Raw genomic sequence first — 19,267 nt, 5'->3', positions numbered from 1 at the left:
CCACAAACATTTCCAAAGGGCGACCGTTCCTTGACCCGGTTCCTCATATAGTACTGACAGTGGACGCATCGCTCTCCGGCTGGGGAGCTCACCTACTACATCACACCATGCAGGGCAGGTGGACACCTCAACAAAGGTTACTCCACATCAACTATCTGGAGTTACTAGCCATATTCTTAGCACTAAAAGCTTTTCAAACTCATGTCTCAGGCAAGGCCGCACCGACAACATGACAGCCATGTACTATATACAGAAACAAGGCGGCACACACTCTCCGCAGGTCTCTCAGCTAACACAGAGCATATGGAGATGGGCCATACCCCAAAAAATCTTTCTCCTAGCCCAACATGTCCCAGGAGTCCAAAACACTATGGCAGATCTGCTGAGCAGACAAACACAACAAATCCACGAGTGGGAACTCCATCCACAAGTTCTTTCAAATGTGGGGGCATCCACAGATAGACCTCTTTGCCACCCACGAAAACACCAAATGCCCAAGCTTCGCCACCAGATATCCACACCCATTATCCAAAGGCAATGCGATATGGATGAACTGGTCAGGCAGATTTGCGTACGCTTTTCCGCCTCTCCAACTCATTCCATTAGTGGTGCGCAAACTACAACAACACTCCCCCACTCTCATACTAGTAGCTCCAACTTGGTGCCAGACAACCGTGGTACACCACTGTTGTGGTACCCTTGTGGTGGGCTTCCACCCCGCCACCCTCTCCTGGATAAGTACGTTTGACACAAAAAGGTATGGTATTCTTTCCTTCTTTTATTACTAATTTTTACATATGTTATCTCCACATATGCTAAAAATCCGTATGGTTTAAGAGGGCTTCAGTAACACGTGGCTTGTAGCTTGCGGGTTCTTTTACTTGGGCTTCTTCGGTGTCCCCGGTTTCTTTAGACAGGCACTCGTGAACCCAAGGAAATAAAAGAAAGAAGAAAAACAAAAAAAAACAGGCTTAGACTACTTGTTTGCCCCTTTTTTCTTGGAATAGGGGTGGGGTAGTGCAGACCGTCACCAGAGCCCTGCTGCCTGTGAATAGGTGTCTAGGGTATAGGGGTAGCATGTGATCACTCGTGGGTGCCCTTCATGCGTCCCCACAGTCCCTTAAGGAATGAGGAATACCCGCCCGGCACGTGCCTTCTTCCACGACCCTCCAGGGCCGTGGTGTTGGGAGACCCAGTCTCCTCTCTTCCAGGGAGAGCAGTGATCTCAGGGGCAGTGCTCCACGAGCGGTCGTTGTCCTTCTTCTCCTCCTCGCCGTTCGCGCTCCTCTCTTCTTTCTCCTCGCTGTTCGCTCTCCACTCTTTTCCCTCCTCGCCGCTCGCGCTCCACTCTTCTCTCTCCTCGCCGTTCGCTCTCCACTCTTCTCTCTCCTCGCCGTTCGCTCTCCACTCTTCTCATTTCGTGATGCTCGATTCCGCCGTGTCCCTCCTCGCTCTCTCCTCCTGCCAGCCCTTTGTCGCAGACATGTCCGCCTCTTCCCGCAGGTCAGCTAGACCGCTGACTTTACTTCCTGGAGTGTCGGCGGAGGCCATGTTGGATTGGTCGCCGCCGTCGCCGTGACCGTCAGGGGGTCGATATCTATCACACTGCCTTCCCCCTGGGAATGGACGGTCGGGCCTTTCGAGGACAGGAAACCTGGAAAGATAGTCAACATTCGTTTGGAGTTTTCCTGGTATATGTATAGCTTCGAAGGTGAAGGGCTGTAAAGAAAGAAGCCAACGTAAGACCTTGGGGTTGGAGTCCTTGTGGAGTGACAGCCAGGTGAGAGGGGCATGGTCAGTTAGTAAAAGGAAGGGGCGTCCCGAAAGGTAATACTCCAGGACTTCCATCGCCCACTTAAGAGCAAGGCACTCTTTTTCAATCGTGGCATATTTGGTTTCCCTGGGATACAACTTCCTACTGAGGTATAGGACGGGGCGTAAATCACCGGATTCATCTGGTTGTGATAACACTGCCCCAAGGCCTCTCCCCGAGGCGTCGGTTTGGAGGACAAAGGTTTTCTGAAAGTCCGGACAGAGAAGGACAGGGGCAGAACAAAGGGCTCTTTTTAACTGTTGAAAGCTCTCTTCTTGAGGATCAAACCAGTGGAGGCGTTTTCCAGTATGTTCTTTTGTAAGTAGATCAGAAAGGGGACTAGCGAGTTCAGGGAATTGGGGTATGAATCTCCTATAATAGCCCACTAGCCCAAGGAAGGAGCGAATATCTTTCCTACAAGTGGGTCGGGGTAGGTTTGCGATGGCCTTTACTTTGTTGATTTGTGGTCTTATGCACCCGTCCTGAATATCGTAACCTAGGTACTCTATATGGTTGGTGCCGAATGTGGTTTTCTTTAGATTGAGCGTAAGACCCGCTTTCTCTAATGTTTTTAGGACCGCTTCTAGATGAGTGAGATGGGTGTTCCAGTCTGGACTATACACTACAATGTCGTCTAGATAGGCAACAGCAAAGCGTTGATGCTGGGCTAAGATAGTATCCATCAACCGTTGAAGCGTAGCAGGGGCCCCGTGGAGGCCAAAGGGTAGAACCTTAAACTGGTATAAGCCTGATGGGGTTGAGAAGGCCGTTTTCTCTCTGGCCGCTGGAGACAGCGGAATTTGCCAATAGCCTTTTGTTAGGTCTATGGTGGACATTACTCTAGTGTCTTCTAATCGCTCAATTAGTTCGTCTACTCTTGGCATGGGGTAGGCATCGAATTTTGACACAGAGTTCACTCGGCGGAAATCTATGCATAAACGAATGCTGCCATCGGGTTTTGGGACTAGGACAACTGGAGAAGACCAAGCGCTATGAGAGGGCTCAATTATGTCAGCCTTCAGCATGTCTTGTATTTCCTAGTCCACTGCCTGTCTCCGGGCCTCGGGGATGCGATAGGGCCGTAGTTTGATTGGTTGGGTTGTTTTTGTGACTATGTCGTGTTCTACCAAAGTCGTTCTCCCTGGGATCCCTGATAAGACAGAGGAATACTTGGCGCAGAGCGTTAGAATTTGATATCTTTGTTTTTCCGTCATTTGGGGTCCTAATTGTATTTGTGTTTCTCCTTTCCAGTCTTGGGGTGGGAGGGTCACTTCTATCGGTCTACTCACGGTGATGTGGTGGATGACTGTTCCTGAGACTGGGGTTATGGGAGGGGGTTCCTCCCACGCTTTAAGGAGGTTTACGTGGTATATTTGGCCTGCATCCTTTTTATGTGGTACGGCTACCCTGTAGGTGACAGGGGTTACTCAATATTTTGTAGGGGCCTTGCCAGGTAGCTTGGAGCTTTTTTTCAGAGGTCGGCAAAAGGATAAGTACCTGGTCCCCAGGAGAAAACTCTCGGAGTCTAACGTGTCGATCGTATTGCTTTTTTGTCTAATTTGTGCGCTTTCCATGTTGGCATGGACCTCCTCCCATAGGGAGGACAATCTGTCCTTCAGGGAGGCAGAGTATTGGAGTAGGGGTTTTCCTTCATCTTCCTCCTCTGTCCACTGTTCTACGGCCATATCTAAGAGCGTTCTTGGGCGTCTTCCGAACAGAAGCTCGAAAGGTGAGAACCCCGTGGATCTTTGTTCATGTGTCCTGATGGCAAACATGACGAGGGGTAGTTGTCGGTCCCAATCCCTTCCTGCTTTATCTATGCTTTTCCGCAAGATGGTCTTTATTGTGCGGTTGTATCGCTCCACCAACCCATCTGTTTGGGGATGGTAGACTGATGTGCGTATTTGTTTTACTTTGAGTATGGCACACACCTGCTTCATTAAACGGGACATGAACGGGGTTCCTTGGTCCGTTAACAGTTTGAGGGGGAACCCTACTCGAGAGAAGGAGGAGACCATAGCATGGGCAACCGCTGTAGTCGTTATGGACGTCAGAGGTATAGCTTCTGGGTATCTTGTGGCGTAATCTACGAAGACTAAAATGTACTGGTGTCCGCGAGCAGACGGGATCAGGGGACCTACCAGATCCATCCCTACCCTTTTGAATGGCACATCTATTATAGGTAGGGGCTGGAGCAGGGCTTTGGGGATAGAAGGGACATTAACCAACTGACAACGGGGGCAGGCTGCACAGTACCTGGCTACTTCTTGGTAGACTCCCGGCCAATAGAATCTAGGCAATAGGTACCGTAAGGTGTGCTCTTTACTGTAGTGCCCACCCCCAGTTTAGCTATGGGCCAAGGCCAATACCTGTTCTCTGAAGGGACGGGGAACTAGTAACTGTTCCTTTCGGTTATCCCCTTCTTGTGATATTCTGTACAAAAGCCCCTTTTTTACACAAAAGAATGGTCCTACCTTATCCGGTTGCTCTTCCTGGACCTGCTCCCAAGCGTTTTGTAGGGTGGTATCGTCTCTTTGGGCTGCTCTGAAGCTTCGTCCTGCTTCTTGAGGCATGTCTGAGGAGGCAAAGATAGGGGAGGATAAGACAGGCTTAGCTGATAGATACCTGGCCCGATCTCTCCTTTTCTCCCTTTGTGTTTTTGGTGTCTCAGGGGATGCTCCCTGTATTTCTTCATTGTGAAAAGGGGCGTTAAGTAACCATGTCCCTGGGGTTGGGAAAGGGGTGTAAGTAACCATGTCCCTGGGGTTGGGAAAGGGGTGTATGTCTGTAGGTATTCGTGGAACCTGGGAAGGTCTGTCCCCACCAAGACTGATTCAGGGATGTCCGGTACCACCCCCACCTTTCTCAACAGGGACTCCCCCTCTATATCTAATAGGACCTCGGCTAGTGGATACAACTTCTTCTCTCCATTGACACAGGTTACTTGTATGCACTCGTCGCCTACATATTGGGAGTCGCGTATTAGGGCCTTGTCGACTACTGTATGATGACACCCTGTGTTTAAGAATGCTAGAACCGATTTTCCGTTAACGTGTATTTTTTTTCTATATCGGTCCGGAGCTTTTCCTGTAACCAGTACGCGTCCCCGAGTATACCCTACTTCCATAGGCTCTTGTGGGGAAGGCCGGGAAGGACAGTGCCGGGCTATGTGCCCCCACTCGGCACAGTGAAAACACTGCGGCCCAGGCGGAACTGGTCCAGAGGGGGTGGTTTTGGGCGGGGGCCGAGTGAATAATTGACCTCTTTGCTCTGTGAACGGTGTGATTAGTTTACTTGGTGTCTTTGGGGGTCCTATTTGAGATCTGTGCGTAGGGGCTTTGAACTCAGGGGATCGTGGTATGCACAAACTAGGTCCACGGTTACCGTAACGGAAAGATTGGGGTGTTGCTTGATCCATGCCCTGGTGTTATAGGGTAGGGCTTCTAAGTACTGTTCTAGGTACACTTTTTCTGTGAGCTCGTCAATGGAGGAGGTGGCGGGTTGAAACCACCGATTCCCTAAATCCCTTATGCGATAATACAGGGCCCTTGGGTTGTCGCCGACAGTCCATTTTTCTTTTCGGAATCGGGACCGATAGTATTCCTGGTCACAACCCAACCGTTCAAGGATGGCCTTTTTTATGTCCGCGTAACTAGTGACCCCGGCCGGGTTGGCAGCTTGATAGGCGGCCTGTAACTTCCCTGATAGTAGAGGTGCAATATATTGTCCCCATCTTTCTGGTGGCCACGCGGCTGTAGAAGCCACCCTTTCAAAGTTTACAAAGAAATAATCTGGGTCATCCCCTTGCTGAAATTTCTGGAGTACTGACCCCGGTACGTTCGGGTGTACCCTGGCGCTTGCTATAGCGTCTGTAAGGCGTAAAACCGCAGTGTCTTGCACTTGTTGGTTGGCAGTTAAGAGAGCTGCTTGGTCCTTTAAGGCAGTCTGTAGAGCCTCTCTTTCCCGCTGTGCCTGTTTGGTCTGTTCCTCAAAAACAAGCTGTAGATGGCGTTGCCCTTCTGCTAGTTGGGTGATTATGGTCTCCATGTCAGGGTCCTATCTTTTCCCAGACAGAAATATCCCACTTCTGACACCACTTCTGTTGTGGTGCCCTTGTGGTGGGCTTCCACCCCGCGCCCTCTCCTGGATAAGTACGTTTGACACAAAAAGGTATGGTATTCTTTCCTTCTTTTATTACTAATTTTTACATATGTTATCTCCACATATGCTGAAAAACCATATGGTTTAAGAGGGCTTCAGTAACACGTGGCTTGTAGCTTGCGGAAAAACCTTATGGTTTAAGAGGGCTTCAGTAACACGTGGCTTGTAGCTTGTGGGTTCTTTTACTTGGGCTTCTTCGGTGTCCCCGGTTTCTTCAGACAGGCACTCGTGAACCCAAGGAAATAAAAGAAAGAAGAAAAACAAAAAAAAACAGGCTTTGACTACTTGTTTGTCCCTTTTTTCTTGGAATAGGGGTGGGGTAGTGCAGACCGTCACCAGAGCCCTGCTGCCTGTGAATAGGTGTCTAGGGTATAGGGGTAGTATGTGATCACTTGTGGGTGCCCTTCATGCGTCCCCACAGTCCATTAAGGAATGAGGAATACCCGCCCGGCACTTGCCTTCTTCCACGACCCTCCAGGGCCGTGGTGTTGGGAGACCCAGTCTCCTCTCTTCCAGGGAGAGCAGTGATCTCAGGGGCAGTGCTCCACGAGAGGTCGTTGTCTTTCTTCTCCTCCTCGCCGTTCGCGCTCCTCTCTTCTTTCTCCTCGCCGTTCGCTCTCCACTCTTCTGCTTTCGTGATGCTCGATTCTGCTGTGTCCCTCCTCGCTCTCTCCTCCTGCCAGCCCTTTGTAGCAGACACGTCCGCTTCTTCCCGCAGGTCAGCTAGACCGCTGACTTTACTTCCTGGAGTGTCGGCGGCGGCCATGTGGATTGGTCGCCACCGTCGCCGTGACCGGCAGGGGGTCGATATCTATCACAACCACACTGCTGGAACTATCTGTAGTACCGCACCAAAAGCTACACCTCTCTCCACGCCTCTTAACCCAGAACCATGGAGAGATCAGGCACCCGGACCCAGCTCAGCTCAACTTTGCGATCTGGCTCCTGAAATCCTAGAATTCGGTTATCTAAGTCTTCCCCCTGACTGTATGAACGTCATTAGAGAAGCTAGGTGACCCACCACTAGAGCTTGCTACGCGGCCAAGTGTTAACGTTTTGTGGTCTATTGTCACAACAATAACTTCAATCCCCTAGATGTGTCCATTCAACACATCATAGGCTATTTACTACACCTACAAAGATGCAATCAAGCCTACACGTCTATTAGACTGCACCTTGCAGCCATAGCAGCTTATCTACAAAACAGGCAACATCTATCACTCTTTAGAGTACCTGCCATAAAAGCCTTCATGAAAGGCCTCAAAAGAATAATTCCCCGCAGAGTGCCACCCTCACCTGTGTGGAACCTAAACATCGTTCTCACCAGACTAATGGGGCCTCCCTTTGAACCTCTACACAAATGTGAACTTCAATTCCTAACATGGAAATCTGCCTTTCTTGTAGCAATCACTTCCCTCAGAAGGGTCAGTGAGATACAAGCACTCACCATTCAAGAACCTCTTCTCCAAATGCACCATAACAAGGTTGTTCTCTGTACTAATCCAAAATTTCTCCCTAAAGTCATTTCTCCTTTTCACCTAAACCAATCTGTGGAACTACCCGTATTCTTCTCGCAACCACAGACCGTTGCAGAAAGAGCTCTCCACACATTAGATGTCAAACGTGCCTTACTCTACTACATCGAGAGAACACAACCCTTTCGTAAGACCAAACAACTGTTCGTGTCTTTCTCACCACCACACAAAGGCAACCCCATCTCCAAGTCTGGGATAGCTAGGTGGATTGTCAAATGCATTCAGATTTGCTACCACAAAGCAAAATGAACGCTATCTGTTCCCCCTAAAGCCCACTCTACACGTAAGATAGGGGCTTCCATGGCATTTTTAGGAAACATTCCCTTAGATGATATCTGCATAGCAGCTACATGGTCAACACCGCACACTTTCACTAAACACTATTGTGTAGATGTGCAAACTAAGCAACAGGCTAGTGTGGGCCAGGCTGTACTCAAGACATTGTTTCAAACCACTGCAACAGATACTGGTGGTCGCCGCTAAGGATGGGTACTGCTATATAATCTATGCACAGTGTGTAATCTGCAGCTCATATGCCTCGAACGGCAAATGCTACTTACCAGTATGCATCTGTTCTTGGCATGTAGAGCTGCAGATCTACACTCGCCCACCCGCCTCCCCGGCTACCTTTAACTGTTCCAGTTTATCCTATTTAGATACAACACACATGGGAATCTTCACTGTTATTACTACGCTCCATCATTCCCTGCTGGCGAAAAACAATCTGAGGATGGAGCCGAAGCCCATGCGCAATACGATCCAAAGGAGGAGTCACAGACCTCGTGACTTCCAAAGACTTTCCAAGAGGAAAAACAACTGCAAACATCCGGGCCGAACACCAGATGGCGATCAATGCACAGTGTGTAGACCTGCAGCTCTACATGCCAAGAACAGATGCATACTGGTAAGTAGCATTTGCCTTCTGGTGGATTCAGTATCTGCATATGGATTCCTCACTGACCCACCCACCTCCCCGTTGTCCACCCTTTTATACCTTAAAAGATGAGGTATTGGTTATTTGATGTTTTTGTGTACTCAAGACTTTATTACCTCTATTTGTCCATTGTTGACTTATTTTAAATGTGAGCTTTCTTATTTCATTTTACACTGACTGTATTGGTGTGAATTCTGTGTACTATGTATGCATTGTCTCTATGGTCAGTCCGCCAGTTTTGCCTCGGTGGCACGGAAAAATGGGTGGAACTGACGTCCGAAATGGTCTTCTTATGGCTCCTGTGACGTCATGCGGAGCTGCGTGCGGAGCCATGACGCTGAGATGACCTCATCGGCGTGGAGAGCTAGGAATAATTTCCGTGGAATGCTGGCACAGGTGATATTCATAAGGTGAGTAATCCACAGGCAGATACTGTATCCACCAGAAAAAGCGTTACCGAAGGTAAGTAACTTGTTCTTTAGGGGCATAAAAGGGGGGTGATAGGTAGTAGTCAGTGGACTACCTACCTTTAGGGTATCTACACCCTCTATATGACCACTTCCTGTATGGGACTAGGGAATCTAAAAAGTGGAGTTCACATGAGCTAGTCTACCTTAGTGGTAGTGCTGGTTGAATGTGGGCACACAACCTAATCTTCCCGCCTGTCTTGCCACCAAAATGTAGGGTCAGGACAGGGGGGTTGGCATCTCCTCTATCTGTAGTGATCTGGGTCACATAACAAAGGCGGAAGGGCCTTTGAAGCTTCCCACCCTGGAGTGCAGTTCCTGCTTGGAGGAAGTGTAAACACCTCCACCCAGAGAAGGCTTAATTCCTGTCCTCTGAGAGCGATAGGTCTCACCTCAGGAGGTCAGGAACTTGTCTAGGGTGGCTGGCTGGTCAGGACCAGTTAGTGAACACACTTGTGGTCTGTAGGTTTTCAGGGCACATCTCTAAGGTGGCCTCTAGGTGCATTTAATAATAAATCCAGAACTGGCATCCATGGGGGTTTATTAAGACGAGATGTTTGGTACCAAACATCTGGGGGTACAGTGAAGCCATCATGTAGCTGGGGCACTCGTAATCACTAGTGTCCAATCCATGTATTCAGTATGGCTTCCCTATGCACTTGTGGTATCTAAGGGTGATACCACAGGGACACATTCACTCATGCAGGTATACCCAAACATGGGTATAGTGCACCCTGCCTTAGAGCTGTAAGGCCTTGTGGAGGGGTGACTTACCTATACTACATGCAATGCTGTGTAGGCATGGCACACAGGGATGTGTGCCATGTTGACTCTTCGATTTTATCTGCACCAAGACATGCAGGCTGCAAAGGCAGTTTCAGATACCAAGCAAAAAGTTGTATCAGATACCAGGCAAAAAGTTGGGGTAACCATGTCAAAAAGGGCACTTTCCTACACTGATCCACCCATCCTCCCTGGTCTGCGAAATCATTTCTAGGGACAGGGCAGACCCCTTTCAGGGCCCTAGTTTTCCACAACAGTGGTCAATGTGTTTCATGGCTTCGCGCTTCTGGCTTGCCAGGGTGGCGCCTATATAGGTACCGCAAAGTCCTTTCTGGCGCGGACGATGGTGATGACTGACGTGGAGCTGATTAACACCACCTACCGGCGCGCAGGGGTACTGCTGGTGGAAAAAAAATCTCGATCCAGTCTGACGCATGAGGAAATTCTAAGGTAAGGAATCTGCGGCTAGATCTAGTCTCTACCAGATAAGGCATTACCGAAGGCAAGTAACTTATTCATTAAAATCCACTATGCATTGGCCAAGAAGCAGCCCCTAGAAGGTCTAAGGCCGTGGTACTCTAAGTACTGCCCGAGGTCTGTATGCGGCCCTCCTGACCTTCACATGCGGACCCCACCTGAATGACTGCACTTGGCTGCTGTTTACATCAGAAAGCCCTAGCATTAAAAAATATGTTAAATAAACGGGAACACATTTATTTGCAGCCTAACTGAAGTAAAAGAAACAAATAAGGTGTCCTGCGAAACTTAACTTTAGAAACACATTCATTTTTCAATATATCTTGCAACAAACGTGTAAAAATAAGATAAAGTCTCTTCAAAATTCAAAAAGTGTATTTCATATACATGCGAAAGAGTTCCGCCTTAGTACATCATAATAGATAATGCATTCAGAAGTTTTTTTATTTATAACTGATCGTTTTTAGTAATGCGTAGAAATATTCATGCCTCTTCACACCCTGACAGCAATGCTAATATTGAACTAAGAGGCAAGTCACTTGCCACGTGGAACTCTCTGGGTTAATAAACATTATATTTTATTAAATCAAACACAAGAGGTTTGTACAGCATATACCCTGAACTCATGTATCTCAAGGAGCTCTTATATTTTATAATGAAGAAAAAGGAGGAAAAGTGAAACCAGGCAACTAACCAGGATCAAACAGTTAGGTCAAGTGGGAAAGCCAGGATTGATCCTAGATTTTCTGGTTTCATGTTGTGCAATTCTATTGCAATACAATTCAATAATCAAGTTCCTTCCTTTTTACACTCTGTCTCCTAAGGCAGCGAAAGAAAGCAGAAAGGTTTACCCCAAGGCACATGAGAGGGATAGCAATTAGGGTGCAGAATAGCATAGTATTGTCATTTCTATGACTCTTCAAGAGACTAGGAACTTAGATTTCGAGAGCAGTATGGAAAGAGACACTTAAAATAACTATATGACTAGCTGACCACAACATGTATGTGATTCGCTTCCCCTACGCTTACCTTAAACCCCCCACAAAGCCTCACACCCACCGTGCTGCCATTAATGCGGCCCCCGGGCACACCACACACTATAGTTTGTGGCCCCTGGAGAAATGTTTGGGGGAACCAATTGTCTAAGGGCTCATTCGAGCAGAGCCAAAGCTGCCACCACTGTTTTTATGCACAGAGCACCTTTTCTGGACATCTGTCAGGCTGCGACATGGACGTCAGTCCGCATGGTCATGAAGTACTACTGTCTTCCCAGTGGTAAGGCTACTTTGCCCATTCTATCCTGAAGGACTATTTCGTCTGAGCCAAGCCACTCAAAGACATGTGAGAAATCTGCAGTTGGAAGTATGCATCATAAGAACAAGTTACTTACTGAAGCAGCAACCTTCAGGTGATAAGGGGGCTTTCTTATTTTCACTTCCTGCTGGGCCCAAAACCGAGTCCTGATTTCAACAGCCGTCTGGCCTCCTTTTGTCTGAGTATCACCCTGTTGTCTGGGAGCTATCTGTAGCCTAACAATTAAGTTACTTCGCTGCTGTGAAGGTCTTTCTTGTGACTAGTGTATCTAACTGCAGATTTCTCACCTCCCTCCTACCTCCCCGTTTGGTGGAATGGACTCTTTTCCATCCATAAAAAATCCCAATTTCAAGATCTGCTCATTGTCAAATCTGATTGCTTTTCGAGCACTGCGGCCAACAGCACAGAAAAAGTCAAGAAAGAAGTTGACCGCAACGGGCATGGGCTGTGCTAATATGTGGCTCTGGCAACACTTCAGTCACGGGATGGAGTTGACCCACAGACACACGATCCCATCTGCTTACGCGCAGGAGCAATGCTGAAAAAAATCCCTGGTTCCATTCTGGTGCCTGAGGATAGTCACAAGATGAGCAATCTGTGGTTAGCAGGATTATCCACCAGAAAGCAGGTTATCAAAGGAAAATAACTTGTTTGCTAGGTCCAGATGGCAACCAGCCAGTATGATACTTGAACAAAAGAGATGATGGCCCTTTAAATCCGACCTTTGTTTTGGTTCCAACAGAAAGTGAAAATAAGAAACCCCCCTCACCACCACACGATTGCTGCTTGGAACAGGAAGCAGACAACGTGCAGACGCTGCTGAATGTGTTCTAGTTTCAGTAAATTACACCGGGGCAAATCCAGCATTTTTCACTGGACCCAGCTCGGATCCAGATCAATAATAGCTGTGTGATCCCACCCATGTTCTGCCTTGGCTGTGTTTACTGCACCCCCGCCTTATCCCCTTACACATTTGGCAAGGTGACATTTAGCTGGGGAAATTTCCTGGTGAAAGGGCAAAACGTGTGTTTTCTTTATGCCTCATTCTGAGTATATGAAATATGAGGCACTTTTTACAGGGTGCGTTAACCATATAACACGTTGTACCTTACTCAAAATCACTGCTTTATTATATAGTTTGAAATGAGGAGTACCACTGCTATGGACTGGCAAATTAAGGGTGCAAATTGTGCACCCCCTATTTTATGTTATTGCTGGGGGCACTTATCAACAGGTACACAATTTGCACCTCAATAGGAGTGTGACGCTTTGGAATTTTGCATGTTATTTCTCATGCTACTAATACCAAACAACACTTGTGCTGTCTGCTCCTCTGATTGCAGGCAGGTTTTACCTCCCAGATATCGCAGAACAAACATCTGCAACTTGCTCACATTTGTAGTCCCGTTTTGGTGGCAAGCTCCCAGATTTGCAGTATTTTTGTTGTCATGGCCTTGGTGTATTGTGGATCCGTATTGATACTTGTCGTCTGATTCTTTATTCAATTAAACTTCACTGATATTTTGATAAGAATGAAATGGAACCTGATATTTTTATTACTTTGGCATTTCTAACACATTTTTTCTTTTTTCTTGCTCTTTTTTTCAGCTCTTACAGTTCTGCTAAAAGACCCCATTCCAGCCGTCCGCATGAAGGCAGCAGAGACACTAGGTCGGCTTGTAAAATTCACATAGTCATCAAGATATTGTGTAGTCATCACTTGGAAGCACTCTGGAGATAGGGTTGCAGGTCAGCCATTGAGATGCAAGAAAACACTACTACTGCTGACGGGGACCCATGCTTTCTCCACCATGCCTGTGTTCCCTGCTCCTGTGGGGAATCATCGTAAACAGCTCCTGAGGTTCCTTCCCATGATACAAGCTTGCTTTCAGAGGCTTCCATTGCAGTGTATACTCCTTTGAAGAGCACATGTACTTGGCACTAATAATCCAAGTCTTGAGCTCACGGTCCAGAGTTTTACGCTCCCCACAGTATGTCATAGGAAATGAGCATCACTGCCAGAGAAGCAAATGTAGTAGATTATGTTGGATATATATAAACAAGCTCTCAAAGCTCAAACTCGTAGTGGGAAACAATCAATCACGAGGAAACCTCAGAAGATAACACCAGCAGCCAATAAATATTGGTGTCACAAACATATTTTAATAGACTTTCAACGCATGAATATGCTATTGTCAGGCTCCTTTGCAGTCTGTCAGATGGCGACCATGTACTATGAAATAACTATAGTCCATGCACTTAGTACGTTGGTCACATTGAAGTCACAGGAGACACTCAATTCCACATGTCTGCTAGTGTTGGTGAAGTATGGACTATGGGAAGAAGCTACATGCTGTGTCTGAGTACCGGCCCATTTCTAGAACTTTATTTTGTTAGTCACAGCTTATTTACTGCTGCTACTTTCACTGTCATAGGTCTGTATGCCCTCTCCTTGTGGTCTTCTGCTTCCCTGAGCTGGGATGGTAGACACTCCTTCTAGACCTAGCTTCTGTCTGTCCTGTGCCAATGAAATTTAAGAACGTTTGTGCTCCACTGACGAAGAGATGTGACAAATCGTTTCTCTTGATCGCTTGCCATTTTTAAGGTACCATGCACTCTTGCTTTACTTTCTCTCGGTGAAAGGGTTCGGTTGGGGTCTGAATGATCAGTGATTCTAGCCTGGTTAATGCTGATTTTTCTGCATGTGGGATAAACTAACCACACGAAGTCCCAGGACTGTAGAATTATTAGCAAATAGTTGTGATTGTGGAAATCATCATTTTCTATGCCACTTTCAAAACATATTAGTTTTGCTCAGATGAACCTGTGTTGTAAATAATAAAATATAATACATATTTTTAAATAAAAGATAGTCTCTAATGATTTTATATGTCTTCAGTTCCTGTGTTCTTATTTTAGGTTTTTTATATATTTCGTCTTTAGTTTTTTTTTTATAAACATAAATGTTTTTCTTGATTAAAAAAAAAAAAAAATCTTTGGGTATTGCAGGCAGTAATAATTTCGAATTCAAACCAGTCTGAAAAAGTCCCATCATTTGCCCCATATTAGTTTGTGGGGACATCCCTGTGCCAAATATTTCAATTCCTCCCTGCGCGCACCATCCCATTGCCCTGCTCCAGGTCACAGTCCTCACTGAGGTAGCCAAGTTCCATGATTGCTCAGTGTCTCTTTTTGCTATCAGGGCTCCTGTTCCCACCCATGTCCATTCACTCTAGTAGTCCTAGGAGAACAGCTCGGGCCGACACCTCAAATGAGTAATTCAACATTTGTGTTAAGACTGAAATTATTGATTCTCAGTACCTCGCTATATCTGATAGACATCTAGCTGCAGATTCCTTACCTTAGAATTCTCCCCTAGGCGCCTGGTGGGATAAGGAAAGTTTTCCAGCAGAATCCCGTGCGTCAATTGAGGGCGTCGTGTGACTCCGTAGCAACATCGTCCACTGGATGTGATGTCATCAGTGTCCATATAAGCCCTTCCTCGACACGCTGATGTCAGTTGTTTTTTTCCACTCTTCAGCGCGGATCCGGAGAAGCAGTTCTTTTGGCTGTTTTTCAACCTTCTACAATGTTATTTAGTCTAGAACAGTGTGCTTTTTTTCTATGTCTTCTGGTTTTAAACCTTGTGGGTCTTGTGCTTGACAGATGTCGGCCACTGACCCACATTCTGTCTGTATGTGGCACCTGGGCAAGCACCACTACTTCGAGGAGTGCAACGCCTGTCAACAAATGAAGCAGAAGGCACTGCAGGAGCGGCAGATTAAGCTCCTGGTTGCATGGATGTCAAAAATCATCTGAATCTTGCCGATCTCAATCTCCTTACCGATCAACGGTCCTTTCACGGATCCTTTCTTGTAGACATCACTTGCGTCAAAGTCTCGGGTAAGTCGTTTTGCAAACTGTCGAAGTCACAGCATCCCCTGGCTTTGTCATCTCACAAAGTGGTTTGCCACAGCTCCTCACGCCCCCAAGCTGAGGTCCCCGTGTGTAGGAGCCTGGCTTAGTATCTGGTGCCTGTAGGAAGGTAGGATCTGCTTTCATGGTTACCCCAACTTTTGCTGGTGTGATTGTTTTTCTGACTAGTCTGACTGGGATCCTGCTAATCAAGACCCTAGTCACAAAGCGTTTCTTCCATGGACTATGTGATCTGGTTGTCCCTTCCTTATGATCTGAGTGGAGGGCCCAGTTACGTAATCAAAAGTAACGTGTTCTGTCTTTTTTAGATTAAATTAAATTATATAATTTCCTCGTCCTGAAATAGATCTCTTAACATTCTACATGTTCTATTACCCCTTTAATAGATTGTACAATATCAGCTATGATAAGACATCGCCAGTATACAAGTAAATCCTGTGCTGTTCTCCCCTGAAGGAAACCCCCTGATACCTAGATGTTGCCTTATTATTGCTGCCTGTGGTTCAACCACCAGAGCAATTAACAGTGGCAAAACGGGGAACGCCCTGCTGTGAACCCCTTGCTAGAATGATGTCCTCTGATCTATCCCCATTAATAATATCTTTCGCTGTTGGATGTTTATAACTTGCTTCGATCCGCGTTTGCATATGGGTCCCAGGCCCATGGCATCCAGTATCCAATAAGGGAATACCCTGTTGACCCTTTTTTAATGCTTTTTCCGGATCACTAAGGGGATCCTAATCATAGTTGCCTTTTCAATGAGATGGGGCACATGCCTGAAGTTATTGGTTGCTTGACTTTGCAAACAATCATAATTGGTCCGGGGGGTTAGGCTATTAGGAATGGTAGGGGGGGGGAGATATTCGCCAGCGCAATAGAGGAGAGAAAACTTGTGATTTGCGAATGGAGTTAAAACGGGTACCTAAATTTTGGCAGTTCTCGGAACTCCCTAGTAAGCTTCAACGAGAAGTGTATGAAGGGAGGCTGGTGTTCTGATGGATACATCTGCCAGTGGATTCCTCACCTTGTGAATATCCCCTGCGCCAGCAACATTCGGAAACTTTTGTAGCAGTCCACGCCTATGTGGTCGAGGGCGACGTCACAGAGACACGGCTCCGCTCGCGACTCCGCTGACGTCACCGGCTCCATAAGAAGACCCCATCGGCGTGATGACGTCAGTTCCCTTTTTTCCGCGCCGACGACGCCAACGGATTTCGGGAATCGTTACTGGTAGCTGTTCTGGTTACTTTGTATGTTTTCTGGATTTCTCTGTCTATCTTCTAAAAATGTCGACAAGGAAGTCTGGGTTTAAGCCTTGCCGAGAATGTGGCAAGCACATGTCCATCACCGACCCGCACGACGATTGCGTTTGGTGTTTGTCCTCGGACCATGATGTGGGAGGTTGTTCGAGTTGCAGGAAAATGAGCTTGAAGGCTCTTAAGGAGAGAGAAGCAAAGCTCTTTATCGCCCGGATGAAGAAAAAGGAGAAAAGAAGAAGATCCAGGTCGAGGTCGGCTTCCAAGTCGACTTCGGGACATGCTTCAAAGAGCAAGAAGCATAAGAAAAAGAGGAGGCATTCATCACATCATAAAGCTTCGACGTCAAAGTCGAAATCGCCTGCTCGACGTCGGAGAGAGTCAGTGTCTCCCTCTCCTGTCCCGACTTCGCCTCCGGTTCCATCTTCTCCGGTGCATTCGCCGGCTCCGGCTGAATCCCCGGTGCCGGTGTCATCTCCGGCGCCGGTTCCATCTCCAGATCCTGCAAGTCCTCCGTCTCCGACTCCGGCCCAGGATGAGGATCGTCAGGCTCCGACTGAGTCTGTGACGCCGCTTGCTCCACCGTCGGCGCCGCCAGGCCCGAGTCCGGTGCTGCCTGACCAGTATCCTGCTTTCCCTACTCCAGGTCAGGACCCCTCGCATTATCTCAATGCGATGTATGGGGTGTTCTCACGGGCCATGTATACCTCTGGTGCGCCTATGGGTCCGATGGGTCCGATGGCTTTCAATCTGGGAGTGCCGCAGGTTTACCCTCAGGCACCGTTTATGCCGTTCTTCCCAGCGACGCCGTCTTGGCAGCTGCCGGCGCCGAGAACTTCGACGCCGCTTCCCTCTTCGCCGGCGCCGACTCAACTTCGTTCGACGCCGGCTGCTCCAGCTGATCCGCGTTCGACGCCGCTGCCGGCGCCGTCGGATTCGAACACGCCGCCGCCGACGCCGCAGGTGCGGATCCGTTCGAGAAGGGAGGCGCAGAGAGTGCTAGAGGAGAGACGCTTTCTGATGGAAGAGGCTGAAGAGGGGGAATTGGTCGAATCCGATGAGGTGTTCGACGAATTGAAGGAGGCAAGTGGTCTGGATTTGTCTCCGGAGTGGGAGATCTCTCCGCCATCAGACGAACCCTCTAAAGACGCAGCACCCTATCATGCAGTAATTAGAAAGGCTGCGGAGTTGTTGGACCTTCAATTGCCATCCACCGAATTTAAGTCCAATATTTGAACTGAGGTGTTGCATTCTCCAACTGCGGTCTCAGAGCCTCTGTTGCCTTTCAACGAAGCAATTTTGGAACCTGTGCTGGATGTATGGCGCAAGCCTTTCTCAGCTCCTGCAGTCTCCAAGGTAGTCGCAAGAAGGTATAGGGTGGCTCCAGGGGATCCTGAATTTTTATCATCACACCCTTCACCTGAAAGCCTAGTAGTTCAGGCGGCTTGTTCTGGACGGTCGAAAGGGGCTTTTCCTCAAGTCCCAGGGGACAGGGAGGCAAAAAAGGTGGATCAATCAGCTAAGAAGGTCTTTTCATCAGCCAGTATGGCTTTAAAATCTTCAAATGCGACTTGTCTGTTGGGGCGCTATATCCATGCGCTTATGGATTCGGCTAAAAAGTTGGCGCCGAAACTGTCAGAGGAGGATAGAGGAGGCTTCAATGAAGTTCTATCGGATGCCCAGGCGGCTGCTCGCCAGGTTATTCAGAGTGGCCTGGATACAGCAGACTCAGTTGCCAGGGTCATGGGGTCTTCAGTTGCCACCAGGAGGGGTGCATGGCTTAAGTCCTCCGAATTCTCATCTGATGTCCAGTCAACTTTATTGGACTTACCTTTTGATGGGTCTGGTCTGTTCGGGAAGAAGGCTGATGCTGCTCTCGAGCGCTTCAAAGAAAGTAAGGCTACGGCTAGGTCATTGGGCCTTCAATCCCAGCCGAGAGGTACTTTCAAAAGGTACAGAGGATTTGGAAGGGCGAGTTTTCGTTCATATAGACCAACCCAGCAGCAGCAGCAGCAACAGCAACAGCAGCAAGGCTCCAAGGGATGTAGAGGAAGACTTAGGGGTCGCTCACGTGGCCGTCAACTCTCCTCCTCCTCTTCCTCTTCCTCAGCCCCTCCCACCACCGCAAAGCAGCCCTAGATTCGACATTCCGGATCATGCTGGTCCTGTGGGGGGCCGGCTTACCCATTTTCTACAAGATTGGGAGTCTGTAACTACAGATCTCTGGGTTCTAGATCTTGTAGAAAATGGGTACGCCCTTCCCTTTCGGGAATTCCCTCCAAATTACCCTCCTTGCCAAGGGGCTTGCTCGGAGGACCACCGTCTCCTCTTGCAGGAGGAAGTCCTGAAGTTGTTTCAGAAAGGTGCGATAGAGGTGGTTCCAGAGCAGGAGAGGGGTCAGGGATGCTACTCCCGGTATTTTCTGATTCCGAAAAAGGACGGCAGACTGCGTCCGATATTGGACCTCAGAATCCTGAACTTTTACCTGAAACAGGAGAAGTTCAAGATGCTCACCCTTGCGCAGGTTCTTCAGGCGCTGAATCAGGAGGACTGGATGGTGTCGCTCGACTTGCAGGATGCGTATTTTCACA

The 19,267-nt window shown here is 48.0% G+C and overlaps 1 protein-coding gene across 2 annotated transcripts in view; it reads left to right on the top strand.

Annotated features, from left to right (window-relative positions):
• The window catches only part of MROH1 (maestro heat like repeat family member 1), a 2,508,022-nt gene extending 2,493,654 nt beyond the window's left edge, over positions 1–14,368 (top strand). For both annotated transcript variants that reach the window (XM_085604508.1, XM_085604507.1), the window contains one exon: positions 13,093–14,368. In XM_085604508.1, the coding sequence (XP_085460634.1) occupies positions 13,093–13,178 (86 nt within the window). In that variant the 3' untranslated portion in view covers positions 13,179–14,368. The remainder of the gene's footprint in view (positions 1–13,092) is intronic.
• Positions 14,369–19,267: the final 4,899 nt, after the last annotated feature.

The sequence above is a fragment of the Triturus cristatus genome, chromosome 5_1 (genome assembly GCF_964204655.1).
Source record: "Triturus cristatus chromosome 5_1, aTriCri1.1, whole genome shotgun sequence".
NCBI classification, from domain to species: domain Eukaryota; kingdom Metazoa; phylum Chordata; class Amphibia; order Caudata; family Salamandridae; genus Triturus; species Triturus cristatus.
This window is presented reverse-complemented; position numbering and strand designations above follow the sequence as displayed.